The sequence below is a fragment of the Tachypleus tridentatus genome, chromosome 6 (assembly GCF_004210375.1).
Source record: "Tachypleus tridentatus isolate NWPU-2018 chromosome 6, ASM421037v1, whole genome shotgun sequence".
Taxonomy (NCBI): Eukaryota; Metazoa; Arthropoda; class Merostomata; order Xiphosura; family Limulidae; genus Tachypleus; species Tachypleus tridentatus.
Window position 1 is genome coordinate 76420683 of NC_134830.1, and position 27769 is coordinate 76448451.

Below are 27769 nucleotides of genomic sequence, written 5' to 3' on the forward strand. Positions count from 1 at the left end.
AATTACTTAACTAAGAAAGAAGCTGTTGAAGTAACTTAAATAATGCAATGGCACCCAAAGAGTCTTGATTAATCTCAACTTATTTTAGTAGATCTGGGATTTGATAGATCAAAATCTTGACAAATCAAAATTTACTTACAAAGAAATATATGGAAGTGTATTAGAGACATTTGGAGTAAAATCACAAAGGAAACTTTCATTAAATATGTTGCAACAATTCCTGATAAACTGTGTGCAATTATTAAAGCAAAAGGGTGAACACACAAAATTTTAACTGTTTGCTAAACTCAAGCACTTCCACTGAGTTTCTGTTGTAATATGTATGAAAATTAATAAAATTTTGTTTTTTATCCTGTAATTTACCTTCTTTTGTTCTTTGAATGTAACCTGAAATCTTATTTTTGACTTTGTTGTAACACTTTTGCATGGTACTATACATAGGAGGTCTATGGATAAAAGAAAAAAGGCTGCTTTATTCAAATTTGCATTATATTGCTTTACTTCCAAGGGAACTATTTCTTTAAAGTAAAAAAAAAATTATCATAATGAAGAAAGAAAATAATTCTTAACCCTTTAGCTTCACAATCATTGTTTATTCACAGGATGCAATACTAAAACACTTAAGGTTAATACACTGCTGGCCAAAATCTTAAGGCCAATGAGCATAAAGAAAAAATATGCATTTTGCGTTGTTAGACTTATTTGAGTACAGCTTTGAAAGATGAAAATAAGAAAAGGGAAAATAAAAAAAAACCTTTTTTAGCATTTAATAGGGAAAGTGTGAACACTATGAAATTAGTCTAAATACTAGCTGGTCAAAGGTTTAAGACCATACCAAAATGTAGTTCTAAACAGGGTAGGAAATGCCCAACAAGAGGTCTCAGTAATGAGTTGCACAGCCATCATTGCGAATAACTTCAAACATTTGCTTTTGCATGGTTGATATAAGCATTTGCAGAAGGTTGGCTGAAATGTTATTCCAAGTGGTGAAGATGGCTTCACAAAAATCATGCACTGTTTGATTCACCCCCAAACATTTTCAGTGGGGTTCAGTTTGGGCAAACACACTGGATGATCCAAAAAATTCACGTTACTCACCATGAAAAAGTCCTTTGTCCTGAGGGCTTTGTGGATTGCAGCATTGTCCTTTTGAAAGATCTAGTCATTTCCACACAAGCGAGAGCCTTTAGTCAATAGGGATACTCTCTCCAACATGCCAATGTAGCCAGCTGCTGTTTGACGCTTTTGTATAACCTGAAGCTCCATTGTTCCGTGGAAGGAGAAAGCACCCCAGATCATGATGGAACCTCCTCCACTGTGTCATGTAGAAAATGTCTGTGGTGGGATATTCTTATCATGCCAGTAACGTTCGAAGCCATCAGGACCATCCAGGTTAAATTTTTTTTATCAGAGAACAAAACCTTCATCCACTTTAGTACGTCTCATGTTTGGGGCTTCTCAGCAAAGTTTAACCAAGCTGTTTCATGGTGTAGAAGGAGGTGTGGCCTTTGAAGACATTTACGGTTTTTAAAGCCTTTCTCTCGTAGATGCCATCTTATTGTTCTTGAGCTGCATTCTGCGTCCATAAGGGCCCTAATCTGGTTTGACGATCGGCTGGTGTCTTGCCGGACAACCTGTCAAATCCTCCTGTTCCACACTGGCAAAATTTTCTTGGTCCGACCACTTGAAATTCTCATTTCGTGATGTAGAAGGAAGCGTGGCCTTTGAAGAAGTTTATGGTTTTTAAAGCCTTTCTCTCGTAGATGCCATCTTATTGTTCTTGAGCTGCATTCTGCGTCCATTAGGGCCTTAATCTGGTTTGATGATCAGCTGGTGTCTTGCCGGACAACCTGTCAAATTTTCCTGCTTAACACTGGCGAAATTTTCTTGGCCCGACCAGTTGAAATTCTCGTTCCATATCCCTCAGGATATTTTAACAGCAGTTTTACTATGCCCAATCTCACCAGTGATGGCATGTTGAGAAAGACCTTGCTTTTGCAGCTTGACAATTCTGCCACGTTCAAACTCTGTCAACTTTTTAGCCTTTGCCATGTTTTTACCCAATGTAACACAGGAGATGTTGACAACGCTAATGCTTGAACACAAATAACTAAATTTGGTTACGTGTTTACCAATTAAAGCTTTGTTTCAGTATGGTCTTAAACTTTTGACCAGCTAGTATTCAGGCCAGTTTCATAGTGTTCACATTTTCCCTATTAAATGCTAAAAAAGTTCTTTATTTTTATTTTCCCTTTTCCTATTTTCATCTTTTGAAGCTCTACTCAAATAAGTGGTTGAGTCTAACAACACAAAATGCATATTTCTTTTTTATATTCATTAGCCTTGAGATTTTGGCCAGCAGTGTATGTACAGAATCCCTTGAAGCTAGCTTTCCTGCTGTTTACATAGTAGCTAATTATTATGTTTGTTTTTACATTTAAGTAAATAAAATTGTTGAACTTAAAATTTAAGAACAAATTTTATATAATAATAAATTGTTTGAAATCATAAAAATATGTGAATGTTGTTTTAAGATTGGAATGTCTAAACAAAATAATATCTATGAATAGATGAAATAAAAGGTATTTTCCCAAATAAGCTTTAAAATTACAAGTAACACGTCAAACACTAAGTTACTGAGCTATCCAGTATGGTACTTCTCTCCTATATGTGAACTTTTTATTTACACATGCCACAAGCCTTCTGCTTTCTCCTATTGGAATCAAGCTGTTCTGGTGTGTGTCTCATGTAAATCATAATGTATTACCTCTCCACCAACAGGAATATAGTACCCTCATGTGATGCACATGACTCTCTCTATGAACTCTACCAAACTATCACTTCTTATCTGGCAGTGCTTGTGCTTGATGGGTTTTTTTATTATTTTTCTTTACTGTTTAACATTTATACTTTCTATACTCATGAGTGGTTTTCATTTATTATAACTTACAGATTTTCTGGAGTTTGAAATTTGTCTTCATTTCTCCTAGCTTGTTGCAGTTGCATTCTGAAATTAATGTTACCACTTTGGGAGTCATGCCTATGACTAGTGCTATCTAAAAGGTGTGGGCAGTTGGACATGGGTTTTTGTTGGTGTGTATTCTCCTGGAGATTTAATTTTCAAAAAGTCAGCCTCTCTGTTCAATTCTCATCCACATTTTTTCCTGTAAACCCTGAACCTGTTCAGATTGATGGAGATCTTTATAGCCTTTTCCCACCACCAAATTTCTGATATTCGATTCTTCATTTTCATTACATAGTCTTTGTTCCATTCCCAATATGTAAATGCTGTATTCTGTTCACTTTTTTTATAATGCATTTCATTCATGTTCCTCCACACATAGTTTCTGCCTTGTTTCATTGGGATTTTAATTGTCTGTTGTCCAGACTTTTGTCAGACTTTGACTTATGCTTTAAAGTTCACCACTTGCATACAGCCTGCTGACTTTGAAGAGATAAGAAGTTTAACCATTTTATTGTTAATATTATTATCTTTAATTACTTGAATCCTATAATGTACATTTATTTAGATTAATTAACACTTATTTTATAAGTTGTAATTAGCCTTCATTGTTTTTGTTATATGCCATTTGATTAGGCGTAACATAGTACATCTTTCATTAGTATAACTTTGTTATTTCCTTACTTTTATATCATCATTTCTATTTTACTTTGTTAGTAATCTTCTTCTTTATTTGGTTTTTGGTGGAACTGTTGAATTGTAGCCTACACAGACATCTCCCAGTAATGTGTCTGTTTATTGTTTAGTTTTGTTTTTCCTTTCATTCTTAGACTATTCTTTTTTCTGTTCTGTTCAATTAGACTTAAGTAGCTTTCTTTTTTTTTATTTCACTTAGTTCTAGCTTAGATTTTCTTATTAATTCTATTTCCTATCTTGTTTGATTCATCTTCATTACTGTATTATTTATTGGTTTACCTGTGGTTTTATAGGCAGGGTAATATGTGCTTCAATTCCAGTTTTTCTTCACTACTACATCATACAGGATTAATTCCCCATACCATTTTCTTCCCATTTTAATATGGTGACTAATTCATTTTGTTTATAGTTTATCCTTGTACAGTTACTATTGTTTTTGTTTCACTTTATAACTATTACTATTTATTTGATTTGTTTTTTAATCGTTTTTAGTGTTAATTTCATTTACTTTATAATTTATTCTTCTTCCCATAAATTAGTTTATTGGTTTCCCCTAGTTTTATGAACAGGTTCATTTCTACCATGGTCCAAATTTTATCTTCAACTCAACATCATAAGAGATGCATTTTCTTCTCATATTTTACTATGTTAATTATTTGATATTGTTTTCCTTTATAATTTATAATTTTTTATAGTTATGTTTGTTTAATCTCTATAGTTCTTATTATTAATTTTATTTCATTTATAATTTATCCTTCTTACCAGTAATTTAAATTCATGTGTTGGTCCCTGAAAGACAGGGTCTATAGATTCTGCTTCCACTGTTGCTCACCTTCCCCATCTAATGGCAAAACCCATTCTCCAACATCCTGAAATTGTCAGTTCTCCCCAACCTTATCATGGAATACATTTTCAGATACATTTTGCAGAATATTAGTCTCATGTCTTCTGTGCTGTTTTTTTTTTTTTTTCTTTTGCATTTGGGCAATCACAAGTCTTACCATCTGTGATATTTCAAGTTTAACTTCTTCTGACATTTATCTTTTTCTTTCTTTATTGTCACTCATACCTTTAATGTTTCCCTTTATTTGCTTTCTGTTTACATTTTTCAGTTTGTTGAAGGACATCTCCTCTTTCCTCTTTCAGTGTTTTTGTAATACTTAATGTACCTATTAAAGCAATTGATCAATTAAGAAAGAAATTCTGTTTTAGGTTTTTTTCTGCAAGTTGGGCAGGTCAATTTTTTCTGGATTTCTGTTCAAACATTGTTTGTGAACTCAGGCCTACATCTTGAGTCAGAGTGAACATAGCTTGTAGCAAACATTAGAGAAGAAATAAATTAGTTATTGCTACTCACACTGGACGTAACATTATTTTTACCAAATAATTCAAGAAAACCTGCTCAATGATAGAACACATTTCAACACTGCTGTCACAAGTGGAATTAATTTGGTTCAATGTAGAACTTTGACTAAATTTAATGCTTCAACATGACAACTGAAACAAGAAGTGAAACCGAAAATCTGCTGGAAATGATGAAACTGTATAAAGATGGCCAAGAAGAAATTTACAGAAAATTAAAGAAGGTCAGGAAATGAAAGTTGAGAAAGTCAAGGGAAGACTATTTAAAGAAAAATTAAGAACAAAAGATAAATCTGATTGAAGATAAAGTTATTGGAGACATAAAGTAGGAATTCAACAGTAAGATTGAAATAGTGCAGAAAGACACAATGAAGTACAGAAAGTCCATAATGGTTAAATTAAAAATGTGCAAGAAGACACCTAAAAAGTGTAGAGGGCTCATAATGATAAAGTCAAAGAAGTGCAAAAAGATATGAATGGCAGTATAAACCCTCTGAAAGAAATTAGAATTGGTAAGTGCAATGATCAAGTCAGCCACAACTTTTTCTGCATCTGCTCAAGAGTTCCATCCTAAAACACCATTTACCATCAAATATGGAATAAGTATGGAAGTATGACATAGTTGGTCAACATCTGATTTGTGACTGCAGGACTCTCCTGACTACTTCAGTTATGACACTACCAAATCAAGGTCTAAATATTAGTTGGCCAGATCAGTTGACATTACTAAATTGAAAAACAAACTTACTATAATGTATTACTACTAGACTTGGACCAGCTTCCTTGTTAAATATGATATATTTGTGTTTTTATTCAATTTTAATAATTTCTATAATATTTAATTCTGTTTTAAATTCTGCCTGTTTTATCAACATAATGTTATTCCATCCTATAACATGAAATGTTTCTGCCACATGTTCTACTAATACTAATACATTTACTTTATATTTTTCTACCACATTTTTATCATCATTCATCTTGCACTTTAAATTTATACATGTTTGATGACCAATATAAATGTAATATAAATAATAATTTTTATTCTGCAAATAGGCATAAAAATTTTGCTTTGCAAATGGGTTTTAATATGTTAAAAATTAAAACATTATTCAATAATTTATTTAACAAAAACAATCTATCTGGAAATAAAAAAGTGAGAATTCAAAAGCATTTGCTTTTTTAAAGTTTGACTTGTTAACATTTCAACAAACATTCATATGAAGAAATTAAAAGGTCATAACAAGTTTCTGTGAAGTGTTTATAACTCAACAATGTTACTAAATATTTAACACTTAAGATGTCAATTATTTTTTTTATTGATGAAAATACTAAATGTAAATTAAAATTATTTACTCCTTTTGTGTTTTCAGAGTGAAGAAATTACAGTTGAAAGTTTCCGACCTCAGCGAGCCTGCAATGATGAAGACATAGTTGATTCAAAAGAACCAGTTGTAGTTGATCATTGCAGTAAAACAGGTAATTTATTTCTAGATAGAAGAAAGTCAACATATTTATTTTATCATTTTGTTTATTGTTTTGATTTCTTATGAAAAAGAAAATAGGTTTTAAATAGAAATATATCTTTAATTTGATTCATGTGAATTGGTGTTATAACAACCATCTTAGTGTAATCTAGCAGTTCAATCCAGCATTGTAATGCTAATTCAGTGAAATAACTAATTTATCATGTGGTACAATTAAGGCTTTAATATATGATTATTATGCATCATAAAAATCTGAATATTCCTCACAATTTAGATACTATTAAAGTAAGTTATTAACGAAAATTATAAATAGATGCTGCATCTATTCCACATCACATTACTGAATTGTAGTTAATAGCATTATGAAGAACATACAGTTGACATAAACAGTTTTATAAATAAATATCTTCTTTTTCAACACTACACAGTTCTCAAATCTAGAATTTATGATTAGATGTACAGTCACATGTGTTTTATGAATGTGCAAATATACATTATCAGTTAAAAGCCATCTAGTTCTTGTTAACTGAATGAGCTGTATTATTATCCAATAATGTGCATATTACTAAAATAAAACATTGAAAGAAAGATCTGAAAGCTGAGAAATAAATGAAAATACAAGAATTTCATGAAAAAATAGTTTGAGAAAGAGAAGAACTTTTGCAAGTTAAGAAATATTTCAGTTTTATTTAAGATCCATACAAGTGAAAAAAAGCTGTTCATCTGGTTTTAAGTTCTGTTGACATTTTAAAAGCATTATTTTTTATAGTGGATGAGGCAAATGATGATAAACAAGAGGCACCTGCCCATTTATCAAAGAGATTCTTGAGGCACAAGAGAGAGAAAGAATTGATTACATCTATTGAAGAACTTGAAAAAAGTGAGATACCCATACTTCAACAACAACTTACCTATCTCAGAGAGGAAGAACAATTACAGGTAAAGGGAGAAAAGGAAGCTAGTATCCAAATCTCTCCAACTCACTTGCCATCAGTAGTTCAACATGACCAAGAAAAATTATCCTCAGACCATTCCTATGCTCACATTTCACCTGAACATTCTATAGTCAGTTGTACTCCTATGCCAGACTCTTCAAATGAAACTTCAGGAATCATTTGCTCTAGAGAAGAAGAAGTTATGAAAGATGACCCAGAAACAGATGTGAACTCTGACTCAGAAGAGTCTAATAATATTGTTACAAGAATGGTAGGTTCTGTGTAAATAGATAGATCAATAACACTTTTTTAGACCTTTAGATTTCATTTAGCAGCCATACTGTATTTGTTGACGATACAGATTTTATTTTTCTGTTTTATTATAATATGACAATAAGAGGAAAACAGACAAGTAAATTTATCATTATGAAGCTCTTAATTTTTCAGTCTTTTTGTGTTTAAGTAATTGTTTATATTTTGTTTTAATGGGTGATATGTAGAATTGTGGTATGCTAAAGTTCACTGATTTCTCTTAAATTAATTTGTTAGTGTTATGTAATATAATTTAACTGGGAGAGTCTCCTATTTATTATATTACATATGTTATGTACATTATGTATTACAATTTCAAATAGCCAGAAATTTGAATTTAGAGGTTGATTAAATGTTGATATGTTTTAAATTTATGATATTTTCCAACAAGATTGATACACACAAATTTCTTTCTTAACATTAATATATTTAAATATACAAACAACAATACAATTTATAATAATGGTTAATACAAATAATGGTTTATATACAAGAGTTTTACAAAGTTACAAACTGTACTGAGTCTTCTGTTTGGTCTAAAACTGAATATTTTATTGATGATCCAGGTCTACAACAAGTGAATTAATTTTTGTTAGCACATAGGTACACTTCACTTGACAGCAATGGTAGCTAGCTCTATTCTTATTTGGCTTAACAAGGCTTACAAGCTTACTTTTCACAAAGGAAGATAGATATCTAATGTCCTCGTAGAAATACTAATGTTCGAAGATAATTTTCTGAAGTTGAATGGTTCATAATGTTTGAAATGTTGAAATTTATAAATATTTCTGTTCAAATATGTAGTTTTGTGATTAATAAGTGTTTACATTGATTATAGCTTCAAAGGCTTATAGTAAACTGACTTTAGCATACTAACAAAATATTCTGTCACTGTGTCTTGGCACCTAGTAATAGCTAGCTTTTAAGCATACTTGTTAGGTGAAATTTTCAGAAGTTCAACAGTATTCAAAGATACACTGTTGTTTTCGTAAAACATATTGTTGATTCTTACTCTCGAAAATCTTCTACAAATTTAGAGGACAGGTGGGGCTTGCACTATACACACCTACGCATCTAATGATATATGTCACATGCTTCAAACTGAAATGTACATAGATATTAAAGTAAATGCATAACAGTAAATCCATTACAGTAGGAACCTCAGACTAATGGGAAGCTTGACAGAAAATGTATTGTGGAGCAAAAATGCAAATAATCTCAACTTCAATTGAGTTTGATGCAAAGCAATAGCAGGAATATAGTACAAGTTAAAACAGTAAAACAGTTTTTATTTCAATACAAACATAATCAAGTTTAAAGTACAAGTGTATTAAGTGGCACCTTTACTAGGAAGCTTTTTAATCCATTTCAAATTTAAGAATCATTCTGTGTAACACTGATGTGGTGTGCAGGCAGGCATATCTTGCATTTTATACTTTCTCATTCTAAATCCATGCTGTACAAACATTACTAACATTTCTGCATCACTAAGAGCTATTACCCCATATTCATCTGCCACAAAAATTTCTGTAAATATCATAAGACTTGAATGGATTCCTACCCCACATATAGTTCTTCCTTTATTATTTTAATAGTTAATGTATGGAGTTGTGATATTCTCAGTGTTATTGGTTTCCCTTAGAGAAATTTGGTAGAAACCTTGGAAATATAGGAAGCCCATCAGAAAATGTCTTGTGGAGAAAAGGTCTGAATAATCTTAACCTCAACTGAGTTGAATGCAAAGAAAGATTCTGTTACAGTATTTTCCTCAACTCAAAAGATTAGCTATTCTTGTCCAATGCTGCCTTCTATATGCAAATTGTTTCTTTATGCATGCAACAAGCCTTCTGCTCCCTCTTATTCAAATTGAATGATTTCAACATGTCTCTTATGTAAGCCATCATGCATCAACTTCTCCACCAATAGGAGCTTAACATACATGGCACATGAGACTCCCTATATGCACTCCTACTAAACTATCACTTTTCATTTGGTAGTGCTTGTGCTTGAATTTCTGAAGGGTTTTCTGAGTACCTATTGCTTTGTTCTTTGACCACTCCTTTCTTCCAAAGACCTGGGCTTCTAGGAGGTACATCAGTTGTTTTTCTCCTTTTTATCTCCCTTCTCTTTCATCATTATATGGTTATTCCATTCACAATTTACTTTATGTCCAGTTAAGGCTGTTCATTGCTATCCCATTCAAACTGTCCCCTTCAGGAACACCACTATTGTATGATTTTCCCAAGTCTTACCATCTGCTTGAGGGTCTTGTCCCCTTCCACTGTAACTAATTAAGTTTGTTAGGTTATATGACTGGCATAGTCCTTCTTGAGTTAGTTCAACTGACCACTTTTTGGCATTTCTTCTCATTAGGTTAGTCATGTCACAACCTTTTTTGGCTCCTTTCAATTCCAACCTCGCTGTCTAGTATGTGGACTTCTACCACATTCATCTCCTGTTACTTACATCACTGAGCAATTTCATGTGTGTGTAGTTTATTAATCTCTCTAGTTACTATTTTCTATAGGCTGTAGTGTGGTGAGTTTTGCCTATTGATTTCCTTTTGCAACTTCTTCACTGATCTGGATTTTATCTCAATGCCCTTCATACATTTATTGGCACTGCTTTGTACATACCATTCCTTATGCACATATTCAACAGTATAAAAAAAAGCAGGAGGTAAAACACTTGTACATATACACACAAACAACACCTTATCATATGCAAATAGGCACTACATTTATTATGTTTGGTGACTTCAGATCATGCCAAATTTACCCAAAATCTACACATGGGATCTGCAGGAAATTCTGTAGCAATTGTTAACTGTTAGTGCAGCAGAAAAGTAATTATCTGTCAGAAGTACATTTTCAGGTAAGATAAATGTTAACATTTTGCAAGTAACATGGTATCCAGAAAACCATTAATTGAAATTCATTTTAGCTGCTTTAATTCTAGAGATAGTACATGTTTCATTCATGGGATACATTGGCATAATACTGTTTATTTGTGCACAAGTGTAGACACGTCATCTTTCACTGCAGAGTAGATGATACTTACAGATTGCCACGTTGAATGAATGAACAGTTACACAGTGCTGGTCACTATGGGTAAATCCAATATTTTCTTTTAAGTAAGAAACATTGGGTTTAAATATTACCACCCTGGATCTAAAGTGAGTTTGTTGATGTGGAAACATATTGAGGAAGAAAGCCAATTGATCACTTCATGAGTGTAGAATGAGGCATCTTTTCAGTGTTCTAATGCAACTATGCACATTATATTTGTGTCTGTAACATAAATAAAATTGTTTGTATCACACTACATTCTGTTTGTTTTTTGCTTAAACTTAGTCAGTTTAGTTAAATTCAGACTTACTTCATGATTTATTCTTCTGAACCTTCTATTTTAAAGAAGGTCTAGCTTTGCCAGGTGATTAAGGAGCTTGACTCAAAATCTGAGGTTTGCAGATTCAAATATCAGTCACTTAACATCCTAATCCTTTCAGCTGTGGAGGTATTATAATGTGATGATCAATTCAATTATTTATTGGTAAAAGACTAACCTAAGAGTTGGTAGTAAGTGGTGTTGAATAGCTGCATTATATTAAGAACCATTCTTAATTTGAGTGATAGAGAGTTCATTATTGATAGTTAAGCTTTTAATGAGATGTAAAGGACAAAATTGCTGCAAGTTTTTTTCTGGAGTACACAATCATTTCAATACTACAGTAAACATTACATATTTTTAAAAATGTTCAACTATAACTTTTCTTTCACTTAAATTATAAATATATTTCGTTTTCTATCTTTTTAAGAAACTCTGGAGATATTTTTAAAATAAATTTGTATAAAAAACATTTATTGCAAATGAAATGGATTAACAAGGCAACCACCTTTTAATGAGTCTTTTTAGAATTGTTAAACTTTCAATTGTTTCTTAGAGTGATGAACGAAAAGTAGAATTTACTTCAGACATTGAGGACCAGACAGAACATCACCAGAAACTTCAGCGAAGGGATACCCCACACCATCTGAAAAACAAACGCATCAATCCATTTACTTCAAAAGAAGATGAAGAAAAAGTAATTTTTAAATATGAATATTTTTCCTGTGTTCAGCTACATGTATAAAAAGATAAAAAAGATATATTAACAGTGAAAAAAAGTGTTTAGGATAAGAAACATCTTTTTTATAAAATTGTAGTTTTTTTGTATCTTCTGATCTTTCTTTTTCATATTTATACCTACTGTATGAAAAATATTCATGAAAAGCAATGTGAGAAAGAGGAGTATGTATACCAAAGTGCTATAACAGACTTTTCTTCAGTTTATTATATTAAAATATTCTTTGATAGATTGTTTAGGCAGAGTATTCATGATGAAACTTTGTAGAATAGACAGCAACTGCCTGTTGTGGAGACACAACTGTAGAGGATGACATTTCAAAAGTCTTCCGCCTTTCATCATAAGATCAGTGTGTGTGTAGGTGTTGTCAGTCTTTTATAGTGTCCTGGTGGATTGTGGAGAGTGTGTTATGATTGCTTGGATTATCACTGTTTCTGATTGGTGGAGAGATTTTCTGTTGATTCAGCTAATGGTAGCCACAGGTTACTTACATCTAATCCAGCATTTCTATTTAGTGAAGGTTAATAGTGTTAATATTGAATAATTCTTTGATTTTTCTTCTTTTCCAGAATTTGTCTGTGTTGATGATTCTAGTTTTCTCTCAGTTTATTCTGTATCCAGTTGATGTGGTGTGCTCTGCAATGGCTGAATTTTGTGTTTTCATGAGTCTTGTACTATCTTTATGTTCTTTTATTCTTATCATGAGTTTTCTTCCCATTTCTCCAATGTATGTATCATTACAGAAACACAGAATTTCATAGATGACGTTTTTGAGATTTTCTTTGATAGATCCTTGTTGTTTTTTTTACCAGAATGGACCTTAAGGATTTCCACCAGACTTCTATGTTGAATTTTTCACTGAAATATTGTAGGTATGGTAGGTAAATGGTGGTAGTAGCAGTGACTTTCTAATCATTTCTTTCTGTCGTGGTTTTATTCAAGAAGTTTTTGATGAAGGAGGAGGTGTTATTCTGTTTAAAGTTATCTGTGATCTTTTGGCATTCAGCTTCAATGGATGTCTTATCACAAATGTTTTCTGCTCTCCTGTGTAGGAATTGGATTATACCATGTTTTATCGAGGTTGGATGATAGGACTGGAAATGTACGTATATTCATGCGGGTGAGTTTCCTGTGTACAGTTGTGAAACAATGATAAGCCAACCAATCATAACATGCTCTCTGTATTCCACCAAGGGAAATTATAAAAGACCGACAACACACACACACACACACACACTGACCTGAAGATGAAAGGCAGAATACTTTCAAAATGTCATTCTCTACACTTGTGTCTCCATAACAGGCAGATGCCATCCATTCTACAAAGTTTCATATATTAAAATATCTTATAGGACTGCATTAAGAAATTTGGAGAGTTCTTCAGAAAATAAATTAAAGCTATAAATAATGTGTTTCAGATTAAGTATTTCCTTGATATGTGCATTTTATGCAGTTCCACCAGTTGGTAGTTTTGTCACTTTTATGAATATGATATTCAAATACTCTGATTTTTCAATAGATAAGCTATAAGTAATACACAATAAATAGCAGATTCAGAGAATGTAAGCAGAGAATAAAATGAGCATTAGCAGCAAAGAAAAAGATGGAAACACAAGTGATCAGATAAAACAAAATATTTATTCACAGTGATGTTCTTTGAAATGTTACTGCCTGACTCTTTTACTACTAACATTTGGTCGCTGGAGCATATAAAAAGCATTTGATTTGAGTTTGACCTGCACCCCAGTGTAGTAATGATACAGAAATAGGGAAAAGCAGATGTGAGCTTTTACAAGGTAAATGTTGCAGTAATCTTTGTCTGAGATAGAGTACTAGTACAAGTATTCAACCTTATATATCCTGTTTACAAGGATGTTATTTAACTATATGTAGGAAACCTGCACAAAAATTTCAAAACCATTTTCTGTGTATTCCTATAAAAAAATATATATATATATTATTTACCAAATATGGAAGTTTAGAGTGTGACAGTGTTTACAACTGTAACATGTACATACAGTTAAACTAGTATGAATATATTTATGCCTAAAGCTGTGAGAAAATTTACTGAAATAAGATAATTGATCATTTACTGCATTGAATGTACTGAAATTAGTTTAACTAGTGTTAGGGTTAATCAAATTCAAGTACTTATTACTTTTAAATGGCATAATATGATAGTGTAACAATATAGGTTTCACATGTTTATTTGAATAAATTATATACTGTTGCTCTATCTAATAAGTAATATGTTTATTTGATCTTTCTAATATTAATATGCCTGGAAAATGATATTATGTAGTTTTTTGAGTAGGCTGTATAGATGTGGCTGTTATTGAAAGTTCAAGAAATTTGAATAAATGAATGAAGAAATATAGAATAGGTTCTCTTTCTCTGTAGACCTCACACCATTAGTACCTCTGTGTGATAAGGTAATACAAATTAAATGTTAAAAAGATGTATATGTGAAAAGTGTTTTGAACTGTTACTCAGAGACAATAATTACAAATTTCTGAAGAGTTCATTCTTTATGTTACTCATAATATTAATTTTATAGTATAGAGGATGAGTTACTTATGTGATACATTCATACTGATATGTAAAGAACATAGTTTTCTTGTGTAAAATATTATATTGTAACTTCTATTAGTATTATCAGTTTTAGAGCATAGAATAATTTTTCATTTTACAAATACTTAGGTTGAATGAGGATAGGATTGCCATTTCTGGTAGATACATAACCTTGAAAGTTAATAGTTTTCTTCTTATTTGGCCTCTCTGCTATGGTTCTGTAATAGTTTTTCTTCCCTTTTTTTAATTATTTTTTTTGGAGTCTTCAGTTTGTATTAGAGGTAAATTGAAATAAATAACAAGCATTAGTATTTTTTATTATATAAAAATTGTGTGGGATCTCATAATTGGAAGATAGTAATTTTTTTGACAATGAAACAAATAGTTTTAAATTATAAATATACTATAATTAAAATAGTTAAATCGTGTGTGTATTTTTGTCTGGCTATTTCATTCAGAAGCCATACATCAACAATTTAAATCTCATTTATATTATACTTTTTCCTTTTTTCAAGGTCTCCGAAATTCTGGCACAAACAATGAAGAAAGAACCAATAAAAGAAAAAGAGGAGCTTCTTCCATCACCTCCACCATCCCCTCCTCAATCACAAAGTACCATTCAACACACAGAAAGATGTAAAGACAATTTGGGATCACTGATTCTAGGAAGTGGTGAGCATTTTTATTTTAATAATAGTTTTGAAAACTAAAAAATACTTTTACTTATGAGTTTGATGATTTTATAGTAGTTGTTTTATTCATATTATATCTTGTAAAATTAAGTATCACATGTACCAATAAAAAAACTTACTTTAAGCAATGTAGTGAAAATACATAGCCATAAAAAAATATATATAAGACTGAATAAAATGTGTTTGTATGCAATGAAATTTAATTTGGAATTAAAAAAGCATTTCTAACATTTCTTTTCTGTAAAGATATTGCTAAACACAAAAGGCTTTTCCTAAGCTGGTGAATCATAATTATAATTACAGCAAGACCCTGCTTAGTTCACCTTACTTTAAACTGATCGATTTCAAAGCTCTTATTTTCTTGAGATATTATTTTTTTTCACAAAAGAGAAAAAAATTATGAAAATCCATAACTCTTTCAGAACACTACTTTCTTATACTAATGATAGGAGTGCACTAAATAATTTTATTTAATCAAATAATGTAACAAAGAACTCAAAATAATAATATGCAAAAAATAGACAATGTCCCATAACTATCACAAGTTTTATGGAATTTCTAGTGTAACAATGTGAACCATTTAAACAACATCCATCTACATAGTATCTTTCCAATGAAGAAAAAACATTTTTTTGGGAAGCAATCTTCAAGTCTCTCTACAGAAAACAAAATAATATAATATGCCTGTTAATTATGACTAACATAAGTGTAAGAGACATAACTACATATATTGACAAATCCTGATAGAGAGGATGTGACAGGTGGACATGACAAGAGGAGTTTGATTTTCAAGGTGATGTCTCTGTAACTAAACAAGATTGGAGACTAATAAACATTTACGTTAAGATTACCAGCTCTTATACACCATTCACAAGTAAGAAACAATATCTTCAGTTACATGTCTTCTGTATGTAATGTTAAAATGACCCTATTTAAAGCTGATTCATTCAGAGCTCTGATCTCAGGAACCTCTCGTGAGTGCGAAACAGGGTATTACTGTAACTATGTTTGTCATAAGATATTGATGTGATTGAAATACTATTATGCACTTTTTTTTCTCAAAATTCCCTAAATGAATGAATAAAGTAGCTGGTGTTAAAAGCATAAAAAGCCTAGTACTAATGTTGTATGGCAACTATGATGAATTATAAAATTTTGATTGCATAAAAAATGTTAACAAAGATTACTTTTTGAACAATTTATATAATCATTACTTTTGTATTCAATCATAAAAGTCTGCTGCAAAAATGTGATACTAAAATTAAACTTTTAGTTGTACAACTGTCATGTCATTTATTTATTATTAAATTTGTAACTTAACATTTGCACACAATGGATTTACTATTTAGTCTGGCATATGCTTGAGTAGTCTTTTGAAGTTTCAACAGACCTTTATTTGTTCTGTAGCTTCTCAGCTGATTATAGCTAGCCCTGTGCCTGGAGAAATGATAGAAGATGTGCATAGCATTATCATTCATAGAAACTCATCAGGATTAGGGCTTAGCATTGCAGGAGGCAAGGGTTCAACACCTTACAAAGGTGAAGATGAGGTATGTACTTTTATGGCTTACTGTATTTTGTATCATTCATGTAAAAGAAATGGCCGTGTTTTCTTATCAAATAATTAAAGTTATATGTTTTTAAATTGTAACTTGCAAACAGAGTATGGAATATAGAACAAATTATTCTTGATTTCTATGAGTGAATCAAAGTTTTATTGCATTACCTCAAGTACCATTAATGGTTAAACATTTTTATAATTTTTCCTGTTATTTTACAACACAAATTAAGAAGGAAGAGATAAATTTCAGTAAAATTTGATTATGATATACATAAACAAAAATAGTTATTTATTAACCACTTGTTACAGACTTACTCTTATCAACCAAGTTCATGACCCCAAATTGACTTTTACAGTTTCCGTACTATAATTTCTGAGATGTTTTATTTTTCATCATCAAACTTCACAACTTTCAGGAAAGCATTAAGAGATTTTTGTACAGAAAAAAATCAGCATTTTTACTTAAAATATCTCCACGAATATATGGAGTCAAAATGTTGACTGCTCCTATTGCAAAGTGGTTTTCATGTTAAGATTTAAAATACTTTTCTTCATCTGAAAAATGTTAAATTTCATTTGCATAAACTCCAAAACCTCCTAAATAGATTTGAAACATTTTCTTTTTTGGTAAATCTTTATATTTTATTTATTATGTCCTCTACTCTAACTCTATATGAGATTGGTCAATTTGACTGACCTTATAACCATCATAAAAATGTACCACATAAATCTAAATTACCTTTTTGCTTTCAAACTGATTTCAAATTATAACATGAAAATATATTTGTTTACCCTAAATAGCTTAAAATTTATAACAATATACATCTGTTTCTACTTAAAGTTTATTGTTTTATTCCTCTTTTAACCATGTCTGGCTAAATATCCCAGTACACAACTTGTAAATCATTTGGTGAATGTGTAGCTCTCATTACCCTATTGAATTATGTAAAACACAAACTACTCACAAGCATACCTCATGAAAATGTATTTATTTTTCTTTATTTTACCTGATCTAATCTTATCCAACTTTAAAATTTCTAATTTTTGCATTTGATTTAATTTTACAATAATAAACAAAAAAACACATGAAAAACAAAAAATATACTTTCCTCATCCTCCTTTTTTTATGTTAATTCTTGATGAAACTTAACCCTACTTTTTGAAACTGATAAACTATAATACATCTGAGAACACAGAATAATAACACATAAAAAGTAGACAATGTTCTACAACTATCATAATTTTTCTGACTTTTTAACTATACAATGAGAGTTCTTAAAAATTCATCTAAGCTCATATGGATGTTTCCTGTGCGAGTAAAGTTTCAACTATAAGCAAACAGACAATTATATGTACACAAAACAATATAATAAGTGATATGATATGTTAAAACCTTGGTTTTATGTTGATTATAAATAATGTAGTATTAAACATCAGATAGAACTATTGGCAATTTGTGAAAGAGATAATGTGGCAGTGGGTTTTAGCAGGTGGATCTGATTTTCTAACTTATGGTTTTGTAAAAAATAAGATTGAAGGCTATAAAAATTACACTTTGCCTAAGTAATAATAATATTATAATGAATAGTTCACATTAAATTCCAAAATTCTTAAAGGAATGTTAAATAAAGTGGAGAAGAAGGAAGACCTAGAGAGCAATGTCACAATTATCAAGCATGGGGAGCTTTACGATTTTTTTAAATATTGCTTTGTAAAAGTAAATTTGGATTATTACCTGTATTTTGATGCCAGATTTGTAGAGCAAATCTCAAATGAAACATAGGTGTCTCATGAATTCACTGTTTATTTTTTGAGAGTTATATGTAATCATAACCTAAGGCAAAGATTAAAACAAGTTTCTAAGTTCTTACATCCTATTCACAAAGTTGTTCTCCTCCATGTGAATTCCTGTAGATGGTCAGGGGACCTCCCAGGGAAGGTTCTGTTCTTTCAGTTTACCTCCTCTGAGATCTGAACATCCACCCACGTTTTTGCCATGCATGGAGACCTGTGAAGGCAAGGAGAGGATCCTGATGGTTGAGGGGTCCAACCCCAACACACCACTTTGGCTTTAAATTCCTGTAGATGGGCAGCCTTGGGGTAGCCCTCTATAGGGTTAGTTGGATGGTCCACTTTGGCTAGGGTCAACCAAGTACCAGTGCTGGATGTTCTTAACAGGTGTTATGGACATTGTATCTGATGTTGGTGTTTGGGTATAGTACTCATGAACCCTGGTGTTGCTACAGTACCTTTGTTTGATTTTGTAATGCATCCATCATAGGGCTTCATGGTGGGTGGGGTCAGTGGGCATCAAAATTTTTCCTTTTCTTATTATGGATACTCCAATTAAAAATCTTAATAAAATAGTGAAAAAACAGTCTATAAGTAAACGACCATGCAACATTTTCACATTTTCTTATATTGCATTCACTTTCAGACAAACCTTTAGGGCAGATGTCTCCCTTTTTCATTCAGAAGGAACAAGAGGGACTTGCTGGTTCTCCAAAGTCAGTAAAGAAGCTTCGATCTGGTGATCTATTGGAGGAAACATCCACATCTCAACATGGTGAACTCTTCTTGCATTCAAAGGCGATTGGAGATATACCTATCGGAGTTATGCCTCATGCTACTTTGAATTTGTCACAAGGAGTTACTGTTGAGAGAGATTTGAAGAATATCCCTGAGTCAGAGATTCTTGCTGGTTTCTCCACCCAAGGAGTTTATGCAGTGAGATGTATCTCCACTCACAAAGATGGAATTATGATGCTGACCAGTCTTCTCATTCTGAAATTTACATCACCACATCCACCTGCCACCATCAAGGCAGGTTATCTAAATTGCAAGGAATGGCCATACATTCCAAACCTTCTCAGATGTTCCCAGTGTTAGCGGTTCAGTCATTTGAAGACTTCATGTTGTGGTTCCTTGACTTTTGCTCTTTGAGATGGCAAGGACCATGATGGTTATGAGGGTGAAACAGACCCTCATTGTATCAATTGCAATGGCTTTCACCCATCCTACTTTTGTTCTTGCCTTAAATGGTTTGAAGAAAAATAGGTGCAGCATTTGAAAACAGTTCAAAACATTACATACTCTGAGGCTCAACAGTTGCTGTCTATCACTTCATTTTGGATGTGTGCTGCTGCATTTCATTCCACTACTACAGTGGGAGTGCAGACAGGTCTCTACGTGCCTCCAAAAGAATTGTTCTTAAACCAAATGAAAAGTCTTTTGACCTCCATGGTTAAAAAATTTGATGAATCAACTTCAACACCCATCTCTGTCCTGAACATACATTCCACCAAACCCCAAGATCCACTTCCTTTGGTTCCAGGTATGGGTAGTTCCTCAGGTACATCTTCTCCCACCCCAGGTTACAAAATGATCATTTGTTCACGTCCTCAGTCACTGGAATTCTCTTCCAACAACAAAGACCTGCCCAATCAAACCAGGGCAGGATCCATGGAAGTTGACAGACCTCCCTCAGACAATAAAGAAAAGAGATGCGGTCATAAACAGAAGAGTCATAAACATAATGCTATTTATGTTTTTAATTCAAAAATTAAACTTTGACTTGCTTTAGCTTGATTTCCTTTTATGAATATTGATACTTTTACTTCAATTTTAACTTTTTACTGAATGTTTGGTGTAGATAGCCTAGTTGCTTTGCACCATAAAACACCAAACCAACCAACCAACCACAAAGTTGTTAACTGCCTGAGTCACCTGCCTGAGAAATTATTCAAAATATTCTTGGATATTCACAAATAAAGACAGTACTAAAGAATGCCCTTCCATTTGTTAACAGAAAGAAAAGAACTAAAACTAAATGCGTGTTTATGAGAACATTCTTTTGTGAGTAGATTTCAGGATTCTCCTTAGCCTTTTTACAACTCAATTGCTAAATAAAAAATATATTATCTTTCTAGTTATAGAAAGGTAAACATGCACATATAGTACATTTCTTGTTTTATATGTATCTTGTTTTTTTATCAAAGATGTTTGCCCTTTCACACAATATTTGTAAATGTGTACTTCTAATTATTTAAATAATGTACAACCAGCATTGTCTAAAAAGTATAGGAATAAAACAAACTTACTGGTCTCACATTATCTGATCATCTGTAAATTTCAGGCTCAGTTCTTCCAAAGCTATTTTCATATTTGTTGTTTACTGTGTGCTCATTTGACAGTTTTTCATGGGTTTCTTCTGATTATTATTTCTAACAATGTGGGTTGTGAACTACAGGTTTAACACTAAAGAAGGTTCCTCATTTTGCTTGGTTTTGTGTTAGTCATGAAATTAGGATGAAATATTCTCTCATATCTATCCTGCATTTTTTGTTTTTTAGGGAATTTTCATTTCTCGTCTCACTGATGGAGGACCAGCACATCAGTCAGGCTTAAAGATTGGTGACAAAATTCTTATGGTAAATATAATTCTGTGACATTTGTAACAGAAGAAAAATACTAAGAGCTAAGACTATTAAAATTTGTTATCTACCTGTATTCATTGTAATATTTATTTGACATATCTGTTTTGATAAGGTCATTGTATACTGGGTATGGACCAATAGTGAGATTTCCAAACCACAGATCTGTGAGTTCATCATTCCCATCCCATTACTGAAAAAAGCAGCTTCACACTTTGAAACTTTAGATATGTTATAAGTGTGATGTTCAAATGTTATATTTCAATCAAAGAAGAGAAACTCGAGAGTTGATGGTGGATGCTGTTGTCTAGGTGCCTTCCCTGTAATTTATTAGTTCAAAATTATGGATAGCTAGTGCAGATAATCTTTAAATGTCCTTTAAACATCCATAAATAATCAAATAAGTTCTTCATCTATTATGTGTTTTCTTCATAATACCATTTAGATGCCTCCCAGTGGTACAGCAGTATGTCTGCAGACTCACACCTCTAGAAAGCAGGTTTTGATAGCCATAAAGTGTTTAATTCTAAATAAACAAACAAAAATCACTTCAACCAGAATACCTTAACTCCAGTGCAGACTTGCATTATAAGTATTATTTTAATATATTTTAAGTTTTAAAAAATATCTAATAATATGCATACACATATCTGTCGGCTGTGGTACAGATCATTCTTATAAAGAAAATAACTTAATTTTGTACCTGAGAAATTTATTCAGTAAATCTTCCATTATTCACCAGTGGCACAGTGGTGTTTCTGTGAACTTATGCTGCTAGAGACCAAGTTTCAATAAATTAAATACGTAGTTTTGTGCTTAATAACAAACAACAACTCTGCAGTAATTAGTGTTTTGTTTTGTTTTTATCTGTGTGTATTTTATATGTTGCTTATATGTTACTAGAGATCTTATAATTCTTAAAAGATTTGGATCCACAAGCAATTTGGTTCAGAGCAGTTTTGAAAAACATCCGGGAAAACATCACTAATTGTAGAGTTTATGATTAGCTGGCTGAAGTAACAAAGTTTTATTGCAAAAGACGGTCTGATATAACCCAAAACTACAAAACTTAATTCTATTTTAGTTACCTTTTCAACAAAATTACTGGACTCTCAAAATTGTGATGAGAAATACACTAGTTTTATATCTATTCCAACAATATTATATATTATAATTTTCATGCTAGATTTATACTTTAGTTGGAACATGTTTATAATAAATACATAACTGCTTGATTTTTGTTTTGCATAAAATAACATAAGCTGGTGTGCAGTTTCCATAGACTTATTTTGTACTTTACATCATGTCTAATGTTAAGCTGAACTGCTGGGATCTTTTAAAGAAAACTGTTTTAAGCATAGGAGGTTAAATTGTTTCCAAAAACCATTTTGTGCATTTTCTATGTATTTCTAGCTAAAATAAGAAATTAATCACAAGTTGTTCAGAGTTGTTATTTTCATGCCTGAAATTAAATTGCATAAGCAAAGTAGAATAATCATATAGTAATTTCTTTTAATTTTATTAAAATTTCAGGTAAATGGAAAATCTGTAGTAAATGTGGACCACTATGAAGCTGTTGAGATACTAAAGACAGCTGGAAATGATATCAAACTAATGATCCTACGTGAACTTCCCAACTGCCTTAACCACATTGAGGTAATATCAAAAATTTCTTCAAAGAAGAATTAGTTCCTGCAGTTTTGCAGTTTTATATTTTTCATAATTATCTGAGATATAAGGATCTAATTACACAGGTCTGGAAATTTTAAACTTCATAAAAGTTCCTTTGGTTTTAATAATGGATTTTAATTAATTCAGCTATGCAGATTTCAAAAATAATATTCTATGTTTTTCTCTATCATGTAAGATTTTTTTTTCAAATCAGAATGAAAAAACTTACTAAGTACAAATTATTATTTTATTCACCACAATGAACATTTTTATTATTATTGTTATGTGGGTTACTTGCACAATCTAGAATGGTCTATAAAACTCTTATGTTATGATTGTTCTAGAGAAATCTATAGCCAGTGGTTGTCAGCATTTTAAGCATAACAAAATAGGACCAGAGTTCAAGGAAAATGATTCGCTTATGTAAAACTACATGATGTTTATTGAAAAATCTGTAGGTGATGGGGAAAAAGGGATATTCTTTTGAGATTCAATGTACAGAAATTACTTTAGAAGATGTAAAAATTTCATGACAATAAAACTATCACAGGCCTGTGTTGCTTGTTGAAGTGACATTCTACCAAAATAAAAAGGATTTTGTTGTATGTTGTTTTTATTCAATCAGATCTATAGAAAAATTTATAAAACTGTTTCAAGTCAATAAATGAGTTCTATGTGTAAAATATTTCAAGAAAACTTGCATAAAAATTAATATATGGGACCAAGACTAATTAATTAATTTAGTAAATCACATATCAGTTCTTTTCTTACCAGATATTACTGTTAATAAAGTTACCTGTTAACTAAGAACCAAAACTTACAAAACCCAATTTAATTGCAAGTAAAAGTTTGGTAGTGCTTTGCTGATTCTTTGATTTTGGGCTCTTTTGAAAATGTAGAAGTATTTTTCATCTATTGAACAGTCTTATTTCAGTTTTACTGATTACTTTGATCATGTTAGTGGAGGGGTTCTTTCTCATCACGTTTCCTTAGTATATGCCAAACAATGATTGAACTATTAGCAAGACATTGTTAAATTTTATTCATAATTTGCATAACTATATTTATTTAAACTTTCATACTCTATATTTAAACCCACCTAAGCTTATCATCAGGGTACCAGTTTCATTTTTGAATTCTATACCTGTGAAAAATACTTAAAAAAAAAAATTACTGCTAACTATATACCTCTTTATATAAAATTAATATGCTTTGTTTTACTCCATCAGAATGTGTGTATCTTGGAGTCGTATTTCATCCTTGAAAGTACAGCAGTCATGTTAGTCACAAATTAAGGAAGATGTTATCTACCTTTTAGTTTTTACAAAAACAGATAATAATTCTACAGCTTAAGGAAAATGTTTTTATATACTTTTATAATAAATAAATCTGTAGAAATACTATTTGATTTTGGACATCACTGTTAATAACCACAGATTAAAGCATTTGAAATTACATGTCAGTTTTCAGAAATATAACTCTTCAGTGCTGACATTCTTACATCTCACTGAGAATTTACTTGAGCCAGACATATGATTTGGAAGGAATTTCGATAAATAATGATTTTAGATTAGTGTCATTATTGCATTTAATCTTGGACACATTTTTACACAGGAAACTGAATAGTAGTCTCTAATTTATGCACATAAGTCTTTACATTAAAAAAAAGACATTGTTCTTTATTTATTTGTAGAATCCAACTCCACAACTTCCATTTAAAGAACATCAAAAATCAAACAAAGAAACAGATACACCTTGTCTGGAACAAAGAGTAAAAACTTTTGCTGAGCTAGAGTGTGAGAAGTTACCTTCTGAGAATCTGTCAGAACCAGTAGCAGAAAATGGTGTTATTCCATGTCCTGTTCTACATAGTGATATAAACCAACAAGAAAAAGGGGGTGTTAGTAACTCTAACACTTCAAAACAAACTTCAGAATTTTCCAACGCATCAACATTCAAGCCTTTCTCTGATGATGTAGAGTATGAGATGAAACATGAGGTGTGTGTTATGTATTTCCTTTGCTGTCTGCTTGAATTGATATAAAACAATTAGCTAGTATAATGAAGAGCAAGTGCTAAGATGTTTATTAAAATTTGTTTTTTGTGGTAAATACCTTATGTTACTAACAGTTTAGGTCTGTTGGTTAATAATATATTTAAAAGTAGTTAGTTATAAAAAGTAACATATTTGTACAATAACAAAATTTTTCTTAGGAAATGGTTGTTAAAGCTCAATAAATCAACCATATTAGAAATGTTTCACTATATATTAAGAAACACATAAATATATTGAGATATTTGTGTGTCAGAAAGATACACTGTTGCTTATAAATAGTTTTTCTTCTTGAAACTGAACTGCAGTATTTAAAAAAAATGTATCATGTAAATAAGTTCAAAAAAATTTTATTAAAAATTGGGTTTTACTTGTGTTGTTACTTTTGATTTTTTTGATATAATTGAACTATAACTTGCACCTTAAAGCAAGTGTCTGAAAGTAAAGATGCTTAATAACAGAAGCCCTTTATTAATTTATAAATGTATGCTTTTGAACATGTACTTGAAAATATTAACACAATATATGCACTAAATTACAATTAATTTTATAAAATGAGATTACCTACATATTAACTTTTTATGAAGAAAGTTTACTTTCTTTCTTGTTACCAAGAATTAAAAAATCCAAAATGTATTAAAATATGAAAAATTTTTTATCTTGTTTTTCCAACCATTAAATTTCTGCTTAATAATGAAAAATTTTAATCACAGATTGTCTATACTACACTAATTAGAAGTCATGGTGGGCTTGGACTCAGCATATCAGGAGGTCATGATTCAAATTCCTTTAAAGAAGACAGTCAAGTAGGTTTTATTAATTATATTATTTTTATATTTATTTAAGTAGTTATATTAGGAATATGTTAAGTAAATCAATAACTGACTTCTTTTTTCTTCTAATTATAATTTTTTTTGTTCAATTTTTTTTATTATAAAATAATGATAAGTATTTTTAGCAGTTTCTTTCAACATTAAACTGCTAATAAATAATCTCATATAAGTTGGCTAAAATATAATAAATGGTATAGTAGAAAATGAATTGATTTCAAAGAATTCCAATTTTTAAAATGAGACACACTCAGGTTATAAGATTTTAAAACTGGTATCCCATCCTTTTTTTTAGGAAAAATTAAAACAATTAAATATCTAAATAATAACAATCATCAAATGAAAATGTTATTGCAATTTACATTATTGCTGCTAAAAATACTTCCTGAAGAGTGAATATTTTTTTGAGTTACTTCATGTTGGCCAGAAGTTTGTTGTATAGTTCTTAATAACTATTAGTTATCTTCACATTTGATTTACTTTAAATAAGTGCTTCATGTCTATAAAACTGAACATTGGCTGTGAAAAGCACATGCTATTTGCATTCAAGTGCCTTTTTGTTTTTGTAAGTGGAAAATTACATGCTGGTTAAATGTTTCATTGTGATGTATCTAGTAGTGACATCATACCATCTGCTGCACCATGCTTTTTAGCCAACTTTGGAGGAAGAAGCAAAGACTAAGATGAGTCATTTTGGTCTGTGTGATAATTCCCCTATTCATTTAAAAAATTCAAATCTACTAATTCATGGTTTTGAAAGCCTTTCAAAAGTACTGAACACAAGTATAATACCCCATGGTGTGGATTCCTGTACATGGTGAGGGGACCTCTCAGGGAAGGTTCTGTTCTTTCATGTTACCTCCTCTGGGATCTAAACACCCACCCACGTGTTTTCCGTGCATGGCGACCCGTGAAGGGGAGAAGAGGATCCTGGTGGTTGAAGGGTCCAACCGTAACACACCACTTTGGCCTTGAATTCCTAAAGATGTGTGGCCTTTGGGTAGCCCTCTTGGGTCAATCGGCTGGTCCACTTGGGCTAGAGTCAACCAACTACCAGTGCTGGAAGTTCTCAACAGGTGTCATAGACATTGTGTCTGATGCTGGTGTTTGGATATAGTGCTCACGAAACCCTGGCATGGCTGCAGTGCCCTTGCTTGACATTGTAGTGTATCCCCTTATAGGGTGGGATCAGTGGGCATCGAAATTTTCTTTTTTTCATTTGGATCCTCCTAATAAAAATTTATATAAAATAGTGAAAAAACAATCAACAAGTAAACGACCATGTCTTGAAGACTCTGATCAGCAATCTTCAGCATCTGTACCACCAGTTGTACCTCATTTTCTCATCCTACATTCTCTTTCAGAAACACCTTTAGGGCAAATGTCCCCATTTTTTATTCAGAAGGGACTTGCTGGCTCTCCAAAGTCAGTAAAGAAGCTTCAATCTTGAGTCATATTGGTTGAAACATCGACAGAGGTTCGGCCACTCAAATACGCCATGACGTGGTTCCCTGACATGTGCTCGTTGTGGTGGCAAGGACCACGATGCCTATGACTGTGACGCGGACCCACATTGTGTCAACTGCAATGGTTCCCACCCTTCCTACTTTTGTTCTTGCCCAAAATGGTTGGAAGAAAAAGATGTGCAGCATTTGAAAACGACTCAAAACATTAGTTATCCTGAGGCTCGGAAATTGCTGTCCGCCACTCCATCTCAGACATATGCTGCTGCACTTCATTCTACAACTACAGTGGGAGTGTAGAAAGATATCTTTGTGCCTCCAAGAAAATCGTTCTCAAAACAAATGAAAAACCTTTTAACCTCCATGGTTAAAAAAGTTGATGAATCAACTTCTACACCCATCTCTGTTCCTCCCATACATTCCAACAAACCTCAAAATTCATATCCTTTGGTTCCAAATTCAGGCATTTCTTCAGATACATCTTTTTCTCCCACCCCAAGATGTAAAACAATCATTTGTTCCTATCCTCAGTCACTGGAATCCTCTTTCAACAACAAAGACCTGCCCAAATCAACCCAGGGCATTATCCAAAGATAGACCTCCCCTGAATAAGAACAG

General features: G+C 31.6%; 1 protein-coding gene across 1 annotated transcript in view; it reads left to right on the top strand.

The window, feature by feature from the left end:
- Positions 1 to 27769, top strand: part of LOC143251643 (uncharacterized) — a 206009-nt gene that overhangs the window by 105384 nt on the left and 72856 nt on the right. The window contains exons 14-22 of the mRNA XM_076502905.1: positions 6391 to 6496; positions 7274 to 7710; positions 11695 to 11835; positions 14964 to 15120; positions 16548 to 16690; positions 21054 to 21131; positions 22668 to 22790; positions 24499 to 24804; positions 25572 to 25664. Of these exons, the coding sequence (XP_076359020.1) occupies positions 6391 to 6496; positions 7274 to 7710; positions 11695 to 11835; positions 14964 to 15120; positions 16548 to 16690; positions 21054 to 21131; positions 22668 to 22790; positions 24499 to 24804; positions 25572 to 25664 (1584 nt within the window). The remainder of the gene's footprint in view (positions 1 to 6390; positions 6497 to 7273; positions 7711 to 11694; positions 11836 to 14963; positions 15121 to 16547; positions 16691 to 21053; positions 21132 to 22667; positions 22791 to 24498; positions 24805 to 25571; positions 25665 to 27769) is intronic.